This window comes from Rissa tridactyla, chromosome 4, assembly GCF_028500815.1.
Source record: "Rissa tridactyla isolate bRisTri1 chromosome 4, bRisTri1.patW.cur.20221130, whole genome shotgun sequence".
NCBI lineage: Eukaryota > Metazoa > Chordata > Aves > Charadriiformes > Laridae > Rissa > Rissa tridactyla.
This window is the reverse complement of record NC_071469.1, coordinates 71,597,401-71,617,478: the sequence shown is the minus strand read 5'-3', so window position 1 is coordinate 71,617,478 and position 20,078 is coordinate 71,597,401. Positions and strand designations below refer to the sequence as shown.

At 53.2% G+C, this 20,078-nt stretch overlaps 1 protein-coding gene across 1 annotated transcript in view; it reads right to left on the bottom strand.

The window, feature by feature from the left end:
- Positions 1-11,308: 11,308 nt before the first annotated feature.
- Positions 11,309-20,078, bottom strand: part of CNGB1 (cyclic nucleotide gated channel subunit beta 1) — a 29,608-nt gene continuing 20,838 nt past the window's right edge. Inside the window, exons 20-32 of the mRNA XM_054199646.1 lie at positions 19,451-19,659; positions 18,537-18,587; positions 18,335-18,421; positions 17,903-17,967; positions 17,295-17,417; positions 15,860-16,001; positions 15,457-15,616; positions 14,788-14,885; positions 14,619-14,702; positions 14,082-14,200; positions 13,325-13,471; positions 12,666-12,852; positions 11,309-11,695 (exon numbers count right to left, since the gene is read on the bottom strand). Of these exons, the coding sequence (XP_054055621.1) occupies positions 11,483-11,695; positions 12,666-12,852; positions 13,325-13,471; positions 14,082-14,200; positions 14,619-14,702; positions 14,788-14,885; positions 15,457-15,616; positions 15,860-16,001; positions 17,295-17,417; positions 17,903-17,967; positions 18,335-18,421; positions 18,537-18,587; positions 19,451-19,659 (1,685 nt within the window). The 3' untranslated portion in view covers positions 11,309-11,482. The remainder of the gene's footprint in view (positions 11,696-12,665; positions 12,853-13,324; positions 13,472-14,081; positions 14,201-14,618; positions 14,703-14,787; positions 14,886-15,456; positions 15,617-15,859; positions 16,002-17,294; positions 17,418-17,902; positions 17,968-18,334; positions 18,422-18,536; positions 18,588-19,450; positions 19,660-20,078) is intronic.

Below are 20,078 nucleotides of genomic sequence, written 5' to 3'. Positions count from 1 at the left end.
AGCATACCCGAAGCCTCTTGTACACTGGGATGCTCCCTGTAGAAACTTCCCACCAGAAGCACCAGACATCGTGAGAATGTGTCCCCAGAGCGTAATTAATTATAACCCAGCTCATTATTCTAATTTTTGCTCCTCCTTGAGGAGGTGAGGGGATTTCTCGGCATTGCTGCAGCACCGTTTGCCAAGCCGACATGAAACGCTTACCAAAGCAGGAACGAACCCCCTGCATTCCGACATTGCCGCTTCACGCAAAGATCGGGGTTTTAATTAAGTCTTAGCATGCTCCTTTAGAAATTTAATACTCATTTTAAAGTTCACCAACTGAATTAATTCAACCCTGAGGCTCCGATCCTCGAGATAGGGTTGCATTGAGCTGGGTGGAGAGTGGGAGCTGGGGAGAGGTGTTGCAAGGATCGCTGCCGAAATCCGGTGCGTTGGGATGCTGCCGGCCTCGGCAGCGGCTTTGGGGGTGGCAGGGGGCTCGGCAGCTGCTCGGCTCAGCCCCCTGGGCCAAACCCCACGGCTGACTAGGCCGGGTCTGGGCTGCAGGGTAGGAGGGAGCAGCCCAGGGCATTTCGGAGCCACTCCGGAGCCAAGGAGCCGGACGGTTGGTCCGGGAGCTGCTGCATGCCATGGCTCAGCTCTGCCTGCGCCCCCCCCCCTTCCCCCTTCCGCAAATCTCCTTTCTACCAAGCAAATGGCAAAACCAACATCTTTTTCAGCCTGCTGGATTCAGGGAGAGGAGGATTCTACTCTGCAAGGTGCAGCAGCCATCAAAGAGGCGACTCTTCTCCCAGCTCCGCATTTCCTCCCTCCAACTGCATTGCGGAGCCATCTAACCAAAAGCTCGGCCTCCCCGTCTCCCTTTTACCCACCTTTTCTCTTTGTCACATTTTTCGGCTGGCTTCAGGTACGACTCGGGTTTGGCTTTAACACTTGTGCCTCCCTCCAAGCGAAGGCCAGCCGGGCTCATCCTGCGCCGCGCCGGGAGCGGGGAGCTCTGCGGGAGGACCGCAGCTCACCTGCTAAGTCATTAATGTTTCACGGCATTAACCAATACGGGCTCCTGCTTCTAAAGCGCTTCTTAGAAACAAGGCTAAGAATAAGCACGAGGTCTCCCCGGCCAAGGCTACAACCGCCCTGGGATGCCTTGTCGGCTGGGGGATGCCCGCGCTGGTCTGAGCGGATGCAGCAAGGGGAGGGGGGGGGGTGCTGCTTGGTACCAAGTAAATTCATTTTCTCCAGCAAATAAAAATTAAGGCTGCGCTGGAAAAGATCGCTGCATCCCAAACAGGAGGTCCTGGAGCTCCTGGTCTGGTAGGATCCTGCTGGCGGTCCCCTTGCTCATGGGCCACCCTTGGGATCCTCTGCTCGGGGGCCTTGGGCGCTTTCTGCAATTCTTTTTAATGAAAAAAAAATGTGTATGAAGATAGGAGCTGCAGGAGGGCAATTGGGATTTTTTTTTTTCCAGAGTTTTGCCACTTCTGCTGCTCATTTTCTCCTTGAAGCCAAGCCCCAGTGGTGCCAGTGAGCCCCGTACCCTGGCTGGGTGACGCGTGTGCTTTCCTCCGCACAGGCAAAAGCGAGGGGAGGGATGTCCTCTAAAAAAATACACCCTGTTCTCAGCAAAACCTTCTATTTTTAGTGCCCTCCAAAGCGTGCTTGACTTTGGAGAAGAAATGAAGCAAAAGCAGTAATTCTGAATAATTTAGGGAGCAGAGTTTTGGGGCTGATGTCAGTGTCTGTGCTGTGCCGGGGGGGCTGGAGGGCTCACTAACAACATTCGGCTAGTTTAGGGTTGAGGCACAGGTGGAGGTAAATCGGTGAGAGCCTCTACAGGGAAGTACCCCCATAGTCGGAAAATAAACACACCGTGTAAAGGAAAACGCTGTGACGGCGGGTGATCTGCCAGGTGGGTTCAGCTGCATCCCAGCTGCAAGACAAAAGCTACAGCCGACAGAGAGATGAATATGCAAGCAAGGCGGGATATTCTCCGGTGGAATTAAATAGCCTTCCCGCTAACCGGCTTTGACTGCTCGGTATGGAGCTGTCTGCAAAATCCCACCGCAAGTCCGTCCTGGCACGGGTACAGCCATGCTGATGCTGCGCCACCAGGTCCTGGGCGCGCTTGGTGTCACCTACAGATTTTAGCGTGGGTGGACTGTTTGGTGGAGGAGGAACTGGCTAGATGGTCACATCCAGAGGGTGGTGGTTAACGGCTCAATGCCCAGATGGAGATCGGTGACAAGTGGTGCCCCTCAGGGAACCGTACTGGGACCAGCACCGTTTAATATCTTCATCAATGACAGACGGTGGGATCAAGTGCACCCTCAAGACACACCTGAGGGACAGGATGCCACCCAGAGGGATGTGGACAGCTGGAGAAATGGGTCTGTGTGAACCCCATGAGGTTCAACAAGGGCGAGTTCCGGGTCTTGCACCTGGATCGGGGCAACCCCTGGTATTGGCACAGGCTGGGGATGGAGGGATGGGGAACAGCCCTGCCAAGAAGAACTTGGGGTACTGGTGGGTGAAAAGCTGGACATGAGCCAGCAACGTGCGCTGGCAGCGCAGAACCCCCCCCCCGCAGCCTGGGCTGCATCCCCCCTGCAGTGCTGCCTCCAGCGCTGGGGCACCAACAGCAGAAGGACACGGAGCTGTTGGAGCGGGGCCAGAGGAGGCCCCGGAGATGCTGGGAGGGCTGGAGCCCCCCTGCTGTGAGGACAGGCTGAGAGAGCTGGGGGGGTTCAGCCTGGAGAAGAGAAGGCTCCGGGGAGACCTTCCAGCCCCTGCCAGTCCCTAAAGGGGCTCCAGGAAAGATGGGGACAAACTTTTTAGCAGGGCGTGTTGTGACAGGGCAAGGGGTAATGGCTTTAAACTCAAAGACGGAAGATTCAGACTAGATATAAGGAAGACATTTTCTACACTGAGGGTGGTGAGACTCTGGCCAGGTTGCCCAGACACTGGCCAGAGGTGATGGAGGCCCCATCCCTGGAGACATCCAAGGCCAGGCTGGATGAGGCTCTGAGCAACCTGATCTAGTTGAAGATGTCCCTGCTCACTGCAGGGGGGTTGGACTAGATGGCCTTTAGAGGTCCCTTCCCACCCGAACCATTCCGTGATTCTATGTGCCTGAGGGACGTTCAGCGGGCACAGTCCAGCTGTTCCGTTTGTCCCACCATGTCTCAGTGCCAGCGTGTGCGGAATGTGGCACCACCACCGCTCTGCAGTTTTGACACCAAAAGTCCTCTCGCGGGACGGAAACGTTATCCTCCCATGCATTATTGACACACGTTATATATAATGGATGTCTTTATCTTTGCACAGGTGACGCAGCTCGGAGCCCCACAGCAGCGGTGCCAGCCCCAGGTGGGCATCAGCGGAGCCTCTTGGCCACAGCCCAGGGACGTGATGGCTCGGCTGTGCCCAGGCACCCATCTGCATCCCAGCCCCCATTTTCCCAGCACCACAGGGATGCTCCCACCACCTCCATGTGCTGCCGGGTGATCTCTTCCCTGCTGTTACCTTCCCTGAGACAGAGTGTGCCAGCCCACCCCGTTCTGCCATGGCTTCCCATTTAACAAGGAAGAAGGCTGGGGTCTTTCTAGTTTGACTTACTGAAATGTATTTCAGGGCGATTTAATTATTTTGGACCCAACCGGGATCATATTCTCATATTTTTCTTCTAAGGTGTAGTTGAGCTAGTAAAGAAAACTGCACTTAATTAACAGGAAGAGTCGCCAAAGAGATCCATGAATCAATCTGCCAGAATTTTACAGGGAAAACTATTTTTTTCCTCTTAAAACTTAACACGCAAATAGATGCACAGCTACCAGAGAAACTCATCCTGTTTCAACATAAAAGCATAACTTCTCATTCCCGTGCTGCTGTTTCAAAGACATCATGCTGTCGCAGCAGGCTGCAGCACTGAAAACTGCAAATGAAGTGCCAGGATCTGTCCTCAAACCAGGTCGGACGCCCAACGAGGGTCTTCTGCGCCTTGGCTGAGCCAGTGGAAGTTGGGGAGACAATCAAAGGAAACATTCAGTTCCAGCCTCCTGCTAAGGTTTAGGGGAAATGGAGCAGCATGGCGCCGTGCAAGGCTATTTTAGAAAATAAAACTTTTACGTCTATGCCCAATGAATATTAAACAGCCGCATGCTTTGGCTCTGCCGCCTGCGCCCGGCGCTGCGTGAGCAGATTTAATTTGTCTTTGCAAAGAGGAGCGGACCCACACCCGTATATTTCTGCACGTGCCTTAGAGATGGGCGGGATGGGAAGGGTGAACCGGAGTCCCCTCTGCCAGGACATCCCTTGAGCAATCACTCACAACTGAAAAAAGGAGGAGACAGTAAGGCAGATTGGGCAGCGCAGGCAAGAGGAGCAGGCAGGAGGGTTTGTGCAGGCTGACATGGAACAACTGCCAGCTCGCTGCTTTTTTTTCATTCAAACCTTCCTGGGCTTTCAGGTCTATCTGGGGATCCTAGAGAGGCGTTGGCTGAAAAAAATAAGGGTGAGATGGAGAAAGAAATGGTACGTGAGGTGGGATGGAGGCATGGCCAGGGCGCTCAGCATCCCAGGCTAGGTGGGACCAGGGCTCCCCAGGGCTCACACATCTCTGTTCAGCTGTCTTCATCTTCAGCCCACCAGCCAAAAAGCGCTGCTCAATTAACCCCTTGGGAAACAGCAGCGGAAGGAATACAGAGCCTGTGTGCAAACATCCGGGCACGTTTCATGAAAACGGCTCCAATCCAGAGGCATTTTGCCATTTTTCATCCCCAGCCTTTGCTTTTGACGCGGCCTCTGCCCGCTCACCCCCAGCCTCACCCCACCACTCTCACCTGCGGGCCTGGCCAGGCCAACCCTGATCCCGGGCACAGTTTTTGGAAGCATCCTCCTCCAGGCGCCAGTCTCCACGCGGTGCCTGCGTGTCGGCGGAGATACCTGCTGAGGCCACAGTGCTCGCCCTCCTCGCTGCGGGCAGGGATGCTCTCAGCCTGCATCCCGCTCCTCTCACCGCTCCCCTTGCTCCAACCCTGCGCCGACAGCCCGGCCAGGGCACACAGTGCGTGCATGGCTCCACACAGCGCGGGAAGGGGGTCCGAGCTGTGGGTACACCCCTTGCAGAACCCTGCTGTGAGCCCCCCCCGGGGCCCTGGGAGTGAGCTGGGCTGGTGCGGCCGTGCTGGCGCAGCCGACACCAACGGCAGCGCTCTGGGGTGGGATGTTTCACCACGCTCTTCCACACACGGTGCCACGCGGCTGGCACGCCGGCACTGAGAAATCGCTGCCTTTTCGTCAGGGGCTTTGTCAACTCTGTCCCAATCTCAGGGGTCCCTGGGTGAAGCCCCCTGGCAGTTCTCCTCTTCCCTTGTTAAACCTTTTGTAAAGATGGTCGGCAATGGTGCCCAGTCCCAGAGGGGTCCCAGGGGCTGATGCAGAGCCGCAGCAGCAGGGATCCCCAGGGATGCTCCACTCGAGCAAAGGCAGAGGATGGCTCCCCGCACCCAGTGTCGCCTTCGCTGCTGAATTTCTCAGCCCGTGCAAACCTCTGGTGGCTCTTCCCCATCCGTGACCGGAGACAAAGAAAGCAATGTCCCCTCCGCTCCCATCTGCCAGTGCATTAGGAAAATGAGAGCCGATTAAAGTCCGTCCCCTCCTGAGCACCATTGGCCGGGGGCAAATTGCTGACACAATCTATTGAGTGCCATCGGCAGGCAGGTGGACTTTCCTCCCTCCGCAGACGTCCAGATTTAGATGGGTTCAGGGTCGCTCTGGTCTGCCACACCATCAGCTACGGTCAAAAGAAATGGTTTAATTGCACAGGAGGAGTGTGTTAATTGGATTATTTCTTTTCCTTCACCTGTTCAAAGGTTGGCTCCGGCAGTGCCTTTCCTTGTGGACTTGCTCCTCCACCACACACTGTGCAAGGATGCCAGGATGGGATGGGATGGAATGGGGTGGGATGGGGTGGGGTGGAGCTCAGTGGGAAGGGCTCCTATGCGCCCACACCACTCCATCGGCCCGAGGGCCCCCGAAGCGCCAAATCTCTCCTGTTTCTCAAGGCAAACAAGCTGGAAAGCCCCATTTCTCTCTTTCTCTCCCATTAATCTCCACCTGCGAGCATGTCCTAGAAGGCAGCCAAGAACAGTAAAACTGGGGAGATTTGCAAAATAAACAGCGATCAAATGCAAAGACCTCAGTTCCTGCTCCGGAGGGCTCCTGCCAAGACACACAGATCGTATCAGGCTAATTTACAAAAGGAAAACCACCCTAATTAGTGTTCAGGAAAACACTTTAATGAGAAGCGCTTTAGTGTAAAAAGCGAGAGCTCTAAGAGGTCAAGTCATTCCTAAACGCCAGAAAAACAGGAAACAGGGCAGAGTCGCTCTCTGCCCGCCCAGGCCGCAGCACCATTTTCTCACTTTTTTTAATAACATTTCAGGTTATTAGTGAGGAATTTATAGAGGTCAGATCCTTGTGCCCAGGGCCTGGGCAGTGACACTGCACACAGCGTGCCCTGGGCATCGTAACGCCAGGTGTGGCCACCTCACTCGGGAGGGCTGGGTGGCCCCGGCAGACATCTCCCCTCCTTTTTGGGGCACAAAGTAGGTTTTACAGCTGGAGTTTCCCCTTGTGGAAGGGAGACCAGAACCCTGTCAATGCCACAAGTCCTGTCTCACCAGCGGCTGTGATGGCGGCTGGTAACCATGGCAGCGCAGAGATTTTTTTTCACGTGATATTGGTATTTCTGCAGCACAAAAGAGCCTCTTATCTCGAATGAGTAGCTGGTCTGGCTGGTCTTTGTTCCTCCGGTTAGTGCTAAGACAGAGCGTCACGGCACAGCCCACGTGGTGCTCACCCCCGGGGTGAATTTGGACCGTCTGTAGGGAGACCCAGGATACTTGGGAGATCCCAGGATGCAAAGGGATGCTGGCACGGGTGCTGGGGCAGCGGGGCTGCAGCGGGGAGGCAGACCCGGGGCAGTTGCAGCTGGAAAGGCAGCAGTGGCCGTCCCGGCGAGCTCGGGCTCGCAGAGCGAGCACCTGCAAAACGCCTGAAGCACACTGGGCCATGCCCCACCCTGGATGTCACAGCCCAGAGCTGGCGGGGATGTCCCCCGGCCGCCCCGCGACATCTCCACAACCTGATCGATCTCACTTCTCCGGTTGTTTACATTTCTCTCCACATTCCTTCCAATTTATGCAAGAAAACAGTTTTTACACTTGAACCGTTCGGCTTGCAGCTCTTCTCACGCATCGAGTGACTACTAAAAGCAGAAAAAAATGCAAGAAATAATGCAGGCTTCTAGGCTTTCCGTCTTCAGATGACTCAAACACAACTGGCTGGGTATTGCTCAGCTCTCCCTAAGACGTTTGGCCTAGGACATGAACCAAAGTCGGAAAGTTTCATCCCAAAATAAGAATGAGTAAACAATGAGAAAAGGAAAGAATGAGGAAAGGAAAAATGTCATCCAGCCTGTGCTAAGCCTAAGCTGCTGTTAATAAACGCTGGCGTGGGCACCTGTCGGCTTGTGTCCCTCTGTGTGACCCCTTCCTGAAGGGTGGCCTGGCTTTTTTCCCAGGGTGTTAACCCCAGTGGGATTATTACTGCACTTAAAAGGAGCCGTGTGCTCAGGGCAGAGAGAACCAGGCTCATATTGGCTCCATTTTAGAGGAAGGTAAAAGGGCTTCAGGGGGATTTAATTGCAACTATGGCCTCAAAGCAGATCTACACAATGGAAAATGTATATATATACATAGGCAGAAAAAGTGATTTACAGACTGCTCCCAGAATTTGAAGCATGTCCTGCTCGTCAAGGTCTCCAGATTTCAAGGTTAAAGTGCTTAATTTTATTTCAAGCTTTGTAATTAAACACCGTTTAACCAGGCTTTCCATTTATCCCGCAATTTCTTTCTCAACCCAGGTCTAATCCCCAAACCTGCTTATTTGTTTTTACTTTCGTTATAACCTTATCAGTGATTAACCTGCAATTGCACTTAATCTTTTCAAAAGATTGCGCCGACTATAAATACAGAGAAGCTACCTGCCCTGTTTCTATCCGGAGGAAAACAACTTGCTCCGCAGTCAGATGTCTGGGGTGGGTTATATTATTCCTTTTGTAAGTTGGGGTTTTTTTTGTTTTTAATCAGAGACATTTATCTTCTCTAACTTCATACAGAACATTAAATCAGTATCACTTTTCTGAAAGACGTTGACAGCACAAGCCATAAGGAATATGAACGTCCCTCCAGTATAAAAAATGTATATATAAAAGTGTATAATCATATATTAAAATATATATAAATCCTCCAGTAAAGATGGTGCTTGTGATTGTGAGGCAAAACCTAATGCAGTCATACCGAGCCAAGAGCAGCAAGCTCTGCTGCTTCCTTCAGCAGTTATCCATTCCACTTCCTTCACTCAAAAGCGGCAACAGCTAAAATCTTGTTGCAAGAAAACCTGGTTTCTATGGATATGCACCTCTGAGAAATCCGTTAACCAGAAATACAAGTCAGGAGGAAGACCGCAATGCAGAATTTCCAGGGTGCTGGACTGGCAATAGGCAACTGCCCGGCAAGATCCCCCGAATACTGCATTAGCGTTATTAGAGGATCTCGTATCGGATCGATCCGACACTTAAGGACAGTGAAAGCGGAAGGAGCAAAAGCCAATAAGAAATGCAGTAAAGGTACGTGGAGCGTTACCCGATCCATCAGGAGCGTCACAAGGGCAGCAGAAGGAACAGACGCGGGGTAAGCGCACGCTGCAAGTTATTTGGTAGCAGCGAAGGCAAAGGGAGCCCATTGCAAACATGGCAAAACTGGTAAATGAATGGAATTACAAAAATCAGCAGAAAGCCAAGTTCTGGCGACCCCCAAAACAAGAGGCACTAAATGAGTTGCCCGTCTCCTTAGCCCACCTGCCGTTCCTAAATAGTCCTGCACAGCAAACAGATCCGAGCATAACTCTCCAAGCCAGCCTATAAACCCAACCCTACCTTGACCTTAATTATTACTTGGAGAATAATCTCTCCAAAGAGCTAAAGCCGTAAACAGATCGCAGAGGAGGATAATTCCAAGTTCCCATGCGGTTCCAGAATTACCTGTTAGGTATCCATCACCATCTAATGCTGCACCTTGAAAACTGAGATCTTCACGCAAGTTATTTCCCGTTTAGGAAAGCTTTTTTCCCCTCCTTCTAGCGATTAAAAAAAAATAAATATTACAATTCTACTGCTGGTATTACGTGACCTCTGAGATGCTAAAAAAGTTTCTTAGAAAAATCCGTGAACTCTGCGTGAGGACTTTCCTGGCTCTGTCAGTGCACCAGTGAGCAAAAACATAGTAAACTACCGGAATTTTGAAATAAACCCACAGCAAATGGTAATCTACATGGTGTTTATTGTAAATACAGCGAATTATGAAAGCCATTACAGCCCACTATTTCTTGAAACACTTTTTCTAAACCATAGCAGCAAATCAGAGCCCCAGTTTGACTTTTGCAGGTTTCCTGGTTTGATGTTATAAATATTTATATAGTGGAAAAAAAAAAAAAAAGACTTCGCTCTGCCCACCAAAACCTTCTGCCCAGCAGGAAGCCGCTTGCAAATGACCGAGGATGAGAAATATTTAGGGAGGTGTGGGTGAGGCCAGATTTTCCCCCACCCTGCTTAAGGCAGCAGTGGCTTCAGACCCTCCTGTGGCTCATTAAATTTATTTAAAAGAGGGCAAGCTGCCGTTAATTAACACTAACATATATTCCGGCTTTTTCCGCCGCAGAAAGCCATCTGTTTTGCAAGAGAGGGGAAAAAAATGCAATGAAATAAGACCCCGTCGGAGGTGAGGATGAGCCCCAGGCTGCTGGTGGGAAGAGGGATGACCCACGTATGGGAGCGACGCCGGTGCTGGCACCCGCCACAAAGGGCCCGGCTGTCTCATGGCCAGACCTGTGAAACCTGCAGCACTGCTCCCAAGGATCTGCTGAGCACCTGAAAAGTCCCTCGGCTGTGGCTCCTCCCTGCAGCAAAACCTGCCCCAGCTTTTCCTCCCCAGGGTGGAAACTGGCTCCTCTGTGTGGAGCAAGCGATGCTGGGGAGACCTGGCCGGCCAAAACCTTGGGGAGGATCTGCATCGATTCACCCAGTGCCGTCTCGCCCGCCGCTGCTCGCCACCTCTGGGCTCACCAGCAGCTCGCTCCGGTTGGCTCTGGCTTTGAGGAAGATGAGGAACTGGTGGTTCCAGTTCCCTCGAGCCATCAGCCGGGCCTGCTGGCTGCTGACCAGGTAGGTGTTCACCTTCCCATCCTAAGCAGGACTGGGAGAGGGCCTTCACGAGCACCCTGTCTTGCAGCGATGAGCAAGACCAGGGTGGCTTCTCCGGGGGAACCGTGGCCAAGAACCAACCAAGTGACTGAAAGGGGCTGGAAAACAGCTGTTGGAAATGTGGTGGGTGACTGCAATGAGCGCAGGGGACCATCCGCAATGGGGTCCAGCAATGAGCGCAGGGGACAGGCTGCATGCTCATGCACGCTTGCTTGCGCACTACAGGCTCTGGCCTGGCTTCAGAACGCTGGCTGGGAGAGGAGAGCACTTACTGCCCTTCTCTTTCCCATCCCAGCTGGAATCCAACACAGCTTCTCCCTTCCTGCACTCAGTTTATCCCCCTGGCAGTGGCAGGTTGGTGAATCCGTGGAAACCCAGGGCTAGAACAGATCTCCAGGAACATCTCCTCCCCCAGGATTGTGCTTTTCCATCCCTGAAAGACGCTCATCAAATCTCTCCGTAACAGCCACCAGCTATGGAGAGCCCACCACCTCTCTGGGGTGGATGGCTGGCAGGAGCTCCTCTTCCCAGCAGCAAACCCAAGGCGGTCTCGGCACCACGCAGGGACCCTCGAGCATCATGCAGTCTACGCGCACCAGGATGGACCTTGGCCTTCTTGTGACAGTGTGATCTGGTCTGTGCTCGGCTTGTGAACATAGTCCACATCCTTTTTGGATGAATCACTCTCCAGCTGCTGCTGACAACCTTGAGCCCAACAGAGAAACCCTTTCCCCCCCCACCCCGCCCCGGGTTGTTTCTGGCCAAGCGGTGACTCAGCTGTCAGAGGTGAATAACTCTTCACGCTTTGTCTGAGAGCTCATTAACCATCCAGAGCCATAAAAAGCAATTTCTTCAGGGCTCCCTCTCTGTAAGGCTGGGTTTTGAAACAAGAGGGCTGGACTGAGATTTAGTGGGAATATTCATAAAGATGCTCAATAAAAATAGATCTCCGGAGCATGGAAACCTTGTATGGTTCTGGGTCATATGGCAGCGGGTTTTATCAACAGCGGGTGAAGGTCTAAGCAGAAAAGAAAGGCAGATCCTACCGGCAGCACTTAGCAAAGCCTACAGCCTCTGCGTGGAAATTGATAACGACAAAAACCTTCTACCCCAGGCGTTTGCCTGACTCCTACTCCCGCCCCAGGACCTGCTTCTTTTTTATTTCTCTTCTTTTTCTTCTTCTTTCTCCGAAATCTCAGCAGCAAGAATTTCTTCATCCTCCTGTGCCGTGGGAATCACACGAATGGTGACTAAACTATCAGAAGATTTTGAGAATATTTCTTCTCCCAGGTGGGTATGTGCTTTGTGGGAGGTGACAGGCGATCTCCGGTGCACTGGTGATTTCGGTGGGATCGGACTGAAGCTGGAATCCTGCAATCCGAAAAAAAAAAAAAAAAAAGGCAAAATCAACCTTAGGAGACCCTTGTCCGCTACACCTAACCACGGCGTCTAGGCTGTGGCAAAGCCAGGCGGGTGTTTTGTGGAGATTCACTGCACCGGACCTCAACCATCTTGTTGGCTCTTGTTGCCACTACCGGATGGAGCACGCGGTGCCACTCTTTCCCCCTGCCTTTAACTGGTTATTAATTAGCGTGAAACACCACATGGGGGGAAGGCTCATTTTTGTGAAGGACGGCAGAAATGCAGTTATGCTGAGCGTCTCCCCGGATATTTACCCAGCCTCAAGGCCACCACACGCTCCCTATCAGCTGCTCTTTCGCCTCCCTTTACACATCCAGCTGGGAGAGTCCGCGTGACCCCATGCTGGGAAGAGTAACAACAAGGTCTGCGCCTTTTTTACGAGTTCAGCAGCGATGCTTGGAAAGGGAAAAAAAATAAGAAAAGAAGAGCAGGGCCATTTTCTTTTTCAGTGGCTCATGATAAAAAAATGCAAGGGTGATTTCACTGCAGCTCACGCAGAGCTGGCGGGATGGCGTGTCTGCTGCTGGGGGACTCTGCCCCAACCGCACCGTGAAAGCTTTGCAAATATTGCCTGGGCTGTGGATGCTGGAAGCCAGCAGCCCCCTCTGTCTACCACGACAAGTGGCTCTGTCTCCGTGGCTAGACTCTGGTTTAGCACAGCTGGGCAAAAAGGCAGTGTATTCCCCCTTTTGTGTCGCAAAACAAACCCTCGTGGGACAATGACATTCTCCCAAGGCCGCGTGTAAGATGCTGGACCGTCCCTTCCCATCTGCCTGGGCGGAGGCAGACCCCGACGACCTGAGCTCACTCCTTTCAGACACCTCAGTGACGGTCTCTGGAGCCGGGCGGGGAGAGCTGCGACTCGGCACCCGATGAAGCAAAGCCAATTCACCATCCTCCCTGCACTGACCTGCGTCGCCTGCATCGCCTTCAGCTCCTTCAGCCTCCACCGGAGCTGGGCCAGCGGCCCCTTGCCCCCCATCCTCCCTGTGGCAGCCAGGGCAGCCTGGAAGAGTTTTGGGGTGTCAGCTTTCGGGGGGATGATCAGTGGGTCTCTGGGGGCTCCTTTCTCATCCTTGGGTTTATTGCTGGTTTTCAGCATTTTCCTAGAGCAAGGGAAAGGAGACAGTCCAGGGATGTGCTGTATTAGCTGGATTTTATAACGCAGAATGATCAGACTTTAAAAGGACAGGGATGTTTTTTTTTTTTTACACCTTAGGAAGGACAGAATAACACATCTAAGTAATGCTAAAACCGAAAATGAATATTTTAGCAGATTTTTAACTGAATGCACGCATTCGTTCACGCGCTTTTATCAGTGGAGCTTTGCAGCGGGGCCAGGCTGGCTCTGGGCACCTCCACCCTCCCCAGCGGCAGTGAGGGGTGGGAGCCCTCCGCTGGAGTACGCATGGTCTCCCCCCGTGGACACCAAGCGTTTGGCCACTGCGGCGGGAGCTTTCCCAGGGCTTCGCACAGAGAGAAATCTCCCCTCTGGCCCTGAAACCCATCCTCTGCTGGTTTTGTTCTGTTTTTTTTTTTTAAACCCCAAAAGCTGGAAAGCATCAGCCCAACACGCACTTGGCCTTCTTACGCAGCAGCTTCTGGGACTCCGGATAATGCACCAAAATCTCGTTCAAGTCCTTCTTATCCAAAATGAAGAGGTTGGCGAAGCCGTGAGCCACCACATTTGCTGTTCGGCGATTTCCCCCTCCCGCCGCCAGCAAGCTGAGGGACACAGCAAAGACATCAATGCTGTTATTAACAGTATCGGTATAACAATTGTAATTTAAAACGTCCCTTTTCCCGTTGTGTCCCCTCGACTGCCTCTTTCAGAGGACTCAGAGGTTAATTTTCACTCCCAATTAAATTTTCCAAGCCCAGTTTTTTCAAGAATGCTGGGAAACATTGGCATGGCACACTATATAAAAAAGATTTGCCGGTTTGAAGGTTTAAATATTGCGGTTTACACCAGTCTAGTGTCTGCGGGGCTGTAGGGACTCAAGGTCTACCACTGTGTTGTGAATTGGTACAGGACTTTACCTGCTCATGAAATGGGAGATGGATGGCTGGGGAACTGTTTTAGTTAAACACCTTTTCTTATTCCTTTTTCCACCCCTCACAGACCTCTGCTTACTGTCACTAACTCCCCAGGCACAAAACAGCACGATGACAAAAACAGTGTAAAAGCTCCAAGAAAACAGCTGTAATTTGTGCGTCAGACGCTGCTCAAGTGTCCGTGGCTTTCAATGACAAAGATTAATTGGGGTGTTGTTCATCTCCCACCTCCCACCCTCCTCGCCCAGAGCCCACGAGCTCTGTTTCTCCAGCTCCTCACCTTATTTCTCCAAACACAGATCCGGCTTTCAGAGTCACCAGCACGGTTTTGCTATCGGGTCCCCCCAGCACCTGCACTTGTCCCGCCTGGATAATGTACATCTCGCGGCCAATTTCTCCCTGCAGTGAAGACGGGTGCTGTGGGGGGTGCCCAGAAACAGGGATACCTTATGGATACCCTAACCTGCATCTTGCTGGAAACCCTTACGACCATACCGCCGTCCTCCAAGCTCTCAAAACACTTTGTCCTGATGGTGCTCACTCCCGAGCATCCTCATCTAAGCATCCCAAAGTCTCCTCCAGCTCGGCAGGCTCTTCCCTGCTCTCCTGCTGTTTGTGGCTGCAGCAGGAGAGGTCAGTCTCTGCACAAGACCCACAGCAACGTGGGATGGTTTTGCTCTGAATTCTCTCCCTGTGAAGTGGTTGGATGCCACCATGATGGGCCGGGCCTGGCTTTCCTTGCTCCATATTGCTTCTAGTGTCCCGCGCAGCCCGGCCACAACCCCAGGGATGGGAGGTCACTCAAGCTTCTCGTTACCTTCTTACACACGTAGTCATTAGGCAGGTAGACCACCGATCTGAGCCGCTTCAACATGTCGAAAATCATCTGCCTGTCGCAGCCCTGATCCAAAACAGAGCCAACAGGGCCGTTAGTCTGTGCCGGCACGGCGGGCTCCACCGGCCAAGACCCGCGCTGCAGAAGGTACCTGGAAGAGGGCCACTTTGCTCACGATGTTGTAGTTGACGTCGATGGCGATATCCAGCCTCATCTTGTCTGGCAGCTGCACCAGCAGCTCCAACTCATCTGTGAGACAAAGCAGGAAACTGGCTGTTTCCAGCACTTGACCCAAGAGCACGTCCTGGGCATGCCAGTGGGAAAGCAGCCTGCCTTCTGGCGGCAGAGGCCAGGAGCCAGCTCGCCCAGAAGGGTCTCCTCCAGCGTCTGCCCACCCGGCAGCCTGCGGGTCTAAAGGCAGTGGATGACGGAGAGCCGCCCTTCGCGTTACCCCTGCCCTGACAGCTCTCAGAGAAGAGCCCAAGCCAGCATCTTTCTCGGCCAGGAGAGCGGGCACAGAGGTCCTGCCTGACGATTTACTGCTCAGCTGAGCTGGTGGGTTTGCCGTCGGACACCCTCTGGCCAGGGACCGGTGGGTGGGATGCTGGGCTCAGTGCGCTGTGAGCGATGCTGGGTCACTCTGGCGCTGCGACCCACCTACTCTCTAGGTGGGCAAACCAGCCCGTGTAGCGAAGAGTAAAATAAGCCACTCCCTGCCCTGAAACCGCAGTGCCATTCGTCAGTGACATATCAGCCCTGCAAAGCAACTGCTGTGAAATGCAAGGTGCCAGTGTTGACCTTCGGAGCAGTTGGATCTTACCGAGCATGCCTTGTGAATGCCACGTGTACTCGTACCACGTTTTCACCCGGTTCTGAACAGTTTTGGGGATTTTGTAGAAGTTCATGTATTTAATGGTGCTGTCCATGCAGCTCCGATAGTAAGTTTGCCCTGCGGTGGCGGCGCCGACCACATCTCTCATCTGAATGGGAGGAAGGGGGGGAAAAAGATGTTTTAATTGCTGTCACTTATCCATCGTGTAGGGTAAGCAGTCTAGAGCACATATGCTGAGTCCTAACAGCATCTGCCAAACCCTTTTTGTCTTCTGCTGATGCTGAGCAAGTCCTTGCATGGGGAAAACAAACGTGGAGACACAAACCTGTGGACAAGCCCCACCAGAACCTTCCCAACCTAAGGCTGGGAACCCCCCGCGACTCCCCCTCACCTGCCCTATCATGACGGAGAAAGCGAAGACGCCCGTGAAGTAATTCAGCAGCTGGAAGACGATCTCGAACAGCGTCTTGGGGTCCGGCAGGCCCCCGATGGTGATGAGGGTTTTGACTGCCCAGTAGTAGCAGCGGATGTAGCTGGGGGGAAAAGAGAGGGGGCAGCTTTGGAGGCATTTCTGGCTTGAAAGCCTGTTTCACCCCTCAGTACCGAGCTTACATCCTCTGGCCATGGCAAGCCAGAGCCTGCTGAGAGTAATTATGGGGGACGAAGGAAAAACAAAGGGGCTGCAGCCTCCCCACCACACCTGCAGGCACTTCTGGAGGTGCTACAGGACCAGGGGGACAGAGGGACACCCCTGAAACCTCTGCGCAGCTCAGCTGCTCTGACTGCTCTCATTTTCTGCTTCTTTTCAGCCCCACCGCTATAAACCAGCGACGTATTTTCAGCAACATTTACACTTTTAGAAATAATCAGGGGGGAAAAAAAGGGGTTGTCAGCAAATTGTTGGCATGACACTCAGGAGACGTCAAGTGAATTCTTGATTTGTTGGTCTTGGGCACGCCCTTGGATGTTATAGTTACACCTACAGATATGTACATCACACAAAATAACTGTATAGCAGCAACGTTAACATGGGAAGCCAAGTGCTCAAAGGGAAGGCAGCACCCGTGCTACGGCTGCCTCGGTGACAGTCATTTGTCCCCACCTACACCTCACACTAAGTCTTTAATGCCCTTGCCCACCCTTTTTTTTTTTTTTTTTTTTTGCAGGAAACCCTCATTTACTGCATGGCGCTGACTTATTCAAGCATTACTCAGTGTTTTGTTTTGCCCGTGTTGTCCAGCTCACAGGTGTGGGCATTGGCTACGAGGCAGCGTTCGGTTCGCGAGCCGAGTGCTCCCCCTGCGGCATCCATCACCAGCAGCCCAACGGACACTGAACACGCGCGTCTTGGAAACGGCACTGCAAGGGGACGGGGTGGCCAGTGTCCCCGTCTCGCACCCTGGGAACGAGGGTGCTGGGCTGGTTGGAGGGGCTGGACACACGGCACCTGGAACACACACCGCTTCAAGCCTCCGCCTTCACCTGCTCAGCACCAACAGAAACAGGGCTCACACCACCATCCCACTCAGCCAGGGAGCCTTTCCTTGTTTCCCAGCACCACACTCCACATTTCTCAGCCTCTTTGACCTGCCGTTGCCTCCCATCACAGCCCAGTTATGGGCTCTTTGTCTTGCAGCACCATTTATTACTGCACATCCCATCCCTCCTGCCCCCATCGTTCTCCCTGGCGCCGCAGCTTCTCCTGGCACCCCCAACCCTTTGCTTCAGGGGTTTTTACAAACCCAGCTGCAACCTGACACCTCCCTTCTTGCTGCAGCTCATCACGGCAAGCTGTGCCAGGTGGGGACCCAAGCCCTGGCTTGTACCTGTTTCCTTCACCATCGTAGACCCAGGTGGTAGAGCCCAGTCCTTCATAGGCTGATGCCCAGTAGTAGAGGCAGGAGTTCACATGCAAGCTGTACAGTAAATAGGCGGTGGTCCGAATCACTCTGCAAAAAAAACCCCAGAGAGAGCAGGAAGGGAGGTGATATGGTGTCTGCTGGGAGAAACACATCAGGTTGCCCCTGGCATCACAAGGAGCCTCAAAACGACGGCCGAGTGCTGACCGTGCACCTCCTGCCGATGCAGGAATCGCAGCATCACAGAATCAGAGAGCACCCAAACATGCGGCTCTGCTGCTCCCTCCTGTGGCCCTACGGCTCCAGGAGTGCCAGAAAAAAGCAGTTTATCGGCTGGTGGCTCCTCTCCATTGCCAGGCCCCCCCTGTTCCTGCAGGGTCGGGCAGAGGTGATCCTACCCACCCGGGCTCCAGGACCCCCATGTCCCGCCTGTGTCAGCCAACACCCACATCGGCCAGCCCGGGGACAGCGGGAAAATCAATCAGAAACCCAGAACAGCCTCACGCCAAAGGGAACCTTCTTCCCCCGTGGCAAAGAGCGACTCAACGCTCTATCCCCGCTTCCCTTGCTCTCACCTGTAGATGTACGCCTTGCTCAGGATAGCCTCCAGGCGGTTGTTGAACTCGAAGAAGGCCATGTACTGGAAGGAGAAGGAAAGCAGCATGCTCCAGCTTCCCGCAGCCCCCGCCGGGAGAGTTATGTCCCCATAAAACCCCATTTCCCCTCCGTTTCCCTCCCGCAGCCCCTGCGCAGCATGAACTGCCAGGGACAGATTTGACCCCATTTCTAAGTGCCCTTCTAGTCAAACGTGAGCGTGTTTTAGGATTTAAATGAAGAGTTTGACCAACAGCCCCACAAAGCCTTCGGGACAAGACTTCCCATCCATTTCACAGTCCTCTTGTCAACATCAATGAGTCTGGCAAGACATAGCTTAACCCAGCCAGCGCGGGACTCCTTCACATCCACTGCAACTGGTGTTCTGCCTGGTTTTATAAGCTCCAACTTACCTTCAGACAGCGAGGAAAGCGCAGAAGCGGGTTGACGCCAACTTTGAAGTAGAAGAAATCCAGGGGCAGGAGGCACACCACGTCCATCTGAAACCAGCACAAAGAGGGAAACCTCTGTGGGGACCTGCAGGCATGGCAGGGTGGAGCTGCAAACTACCATTCAGATTAAAGATTCGGAGTAATAAATAGCATTATGTCAAACCTTAAAGCGCTGTGATCTCAGGTAGTTCTCTGTCATGGCCTTTTTATCAGTCTGGTTGGAAATAGGAGGGGGAGAGAGGAAGATTGATCATTGCTCATAGAAAGGAAAGTCACGGCCAACGTGGCCATGCCTGGCTTTCCTCTTCTGCACCCCAACCGGGAAGGTGCTCCCTTTGTGATTGGGAAAGGGAACAGAGAAAGAGGAGCAGAAGAAGACCTGGCTGTATGCCATCTTTCCATCCCACCTCAGGACATCCCGCGCTCATTTTGCACCCTGGAGAAAGCACATCGCAGTGCCAGCACCACAAAAGTCAGAGTGTACAGGAGAAACCTCCCGGTCTGAGCATTTGCATGGGCCATAGGAAGGTTGTGCCCTCAAGGTTTTATTTTTCACAGCTTATTTAATTGGATATGGAAACGAAATCAAGGGCTTTCACTTATCTCAGGTGCATGATCTATGCATTCAGATTACAATCGCTTTTGTCATATCGTTAATGCATTCTGTGCTCCTGAAAATTAAACCCGGTTGATTATGCCACCTGCTCTCAATTAGCAGTGTACGGCTGTGCTGGGGCTGGTCCCCGCGCACCTCGCCGTGCTGCTGGCAGGACTGCCCCGTGGAGCAGCACCCTCTGAGCATCCCTACCCAGGACCGGGGCCGCCATGGACCACATTTTCTAGATGGGCTGGTGTTGACTTTAGGGGAAAAATACATATGTTTGGTGGACACAAAGACTTCTCCGCTACATGGCAGGAGAGATGCTTGCAGTCCTCCAAGAGTGGACACAGCCCTGATGGCCATGGCCATGGTGGGAGAGCTTGGAGAGCTCGATTCAGAGACCGGTGGCCAGCACCATCCACATCTCTCAGGGGTGGGAGGTCCTCAGTGGTGGGATGCAGCGTGCTGCCACTCACTATTATGTCTCCCCCCCGGACAAACTGCAGCCGGGTCTGAAAGACGAGGATGTCCAGCAGATAGATGAGGTCACAGAGGTAGTCCACAACCAGCCAGCAGTGGATGTTTGCCGGCGTCTGGTAGGGGAAAGCCCAGCGGACAGGGATCAACCAGCAGTTCCAGTTCCAGGCCATGACAACGAAGAACAGCCACAGCACGTACATCAAGTCTGCGCACAGGGAACCACACCGTGATTAGCTGGGCACGCATCCCTTGTCCACATCAATCTGCTAGGCGAAAGGATTTTTCATCCCCTGCCCTGCCCTGCAGGCAAGGAGGAAACCTGCAGGAGGTTTCTTATCGACGGCGTGCGATTGCAAGTGAGCTGGGCTCTAGATGCAAAGTGAATACTGCTGGCTGCACTGTACATTGCTTTTTATCAGAAACCCTCTTCTAACTTTGCTGGGTCGATTAGGTTTGCTCCCACAATACCAATTTTCTCGCTTGGCTTTTTTCCTGTTGAATCATGGAATCACAGGCTGGCAGGGGTTGGAAGGGACCTCTGGAGATCATCCCGTCCAACCCCCTGCCAGAGCAGGGTCACCCACAGCAGGTGGCACAGGAACGCGTCCAGGCGGGGTTGGAATG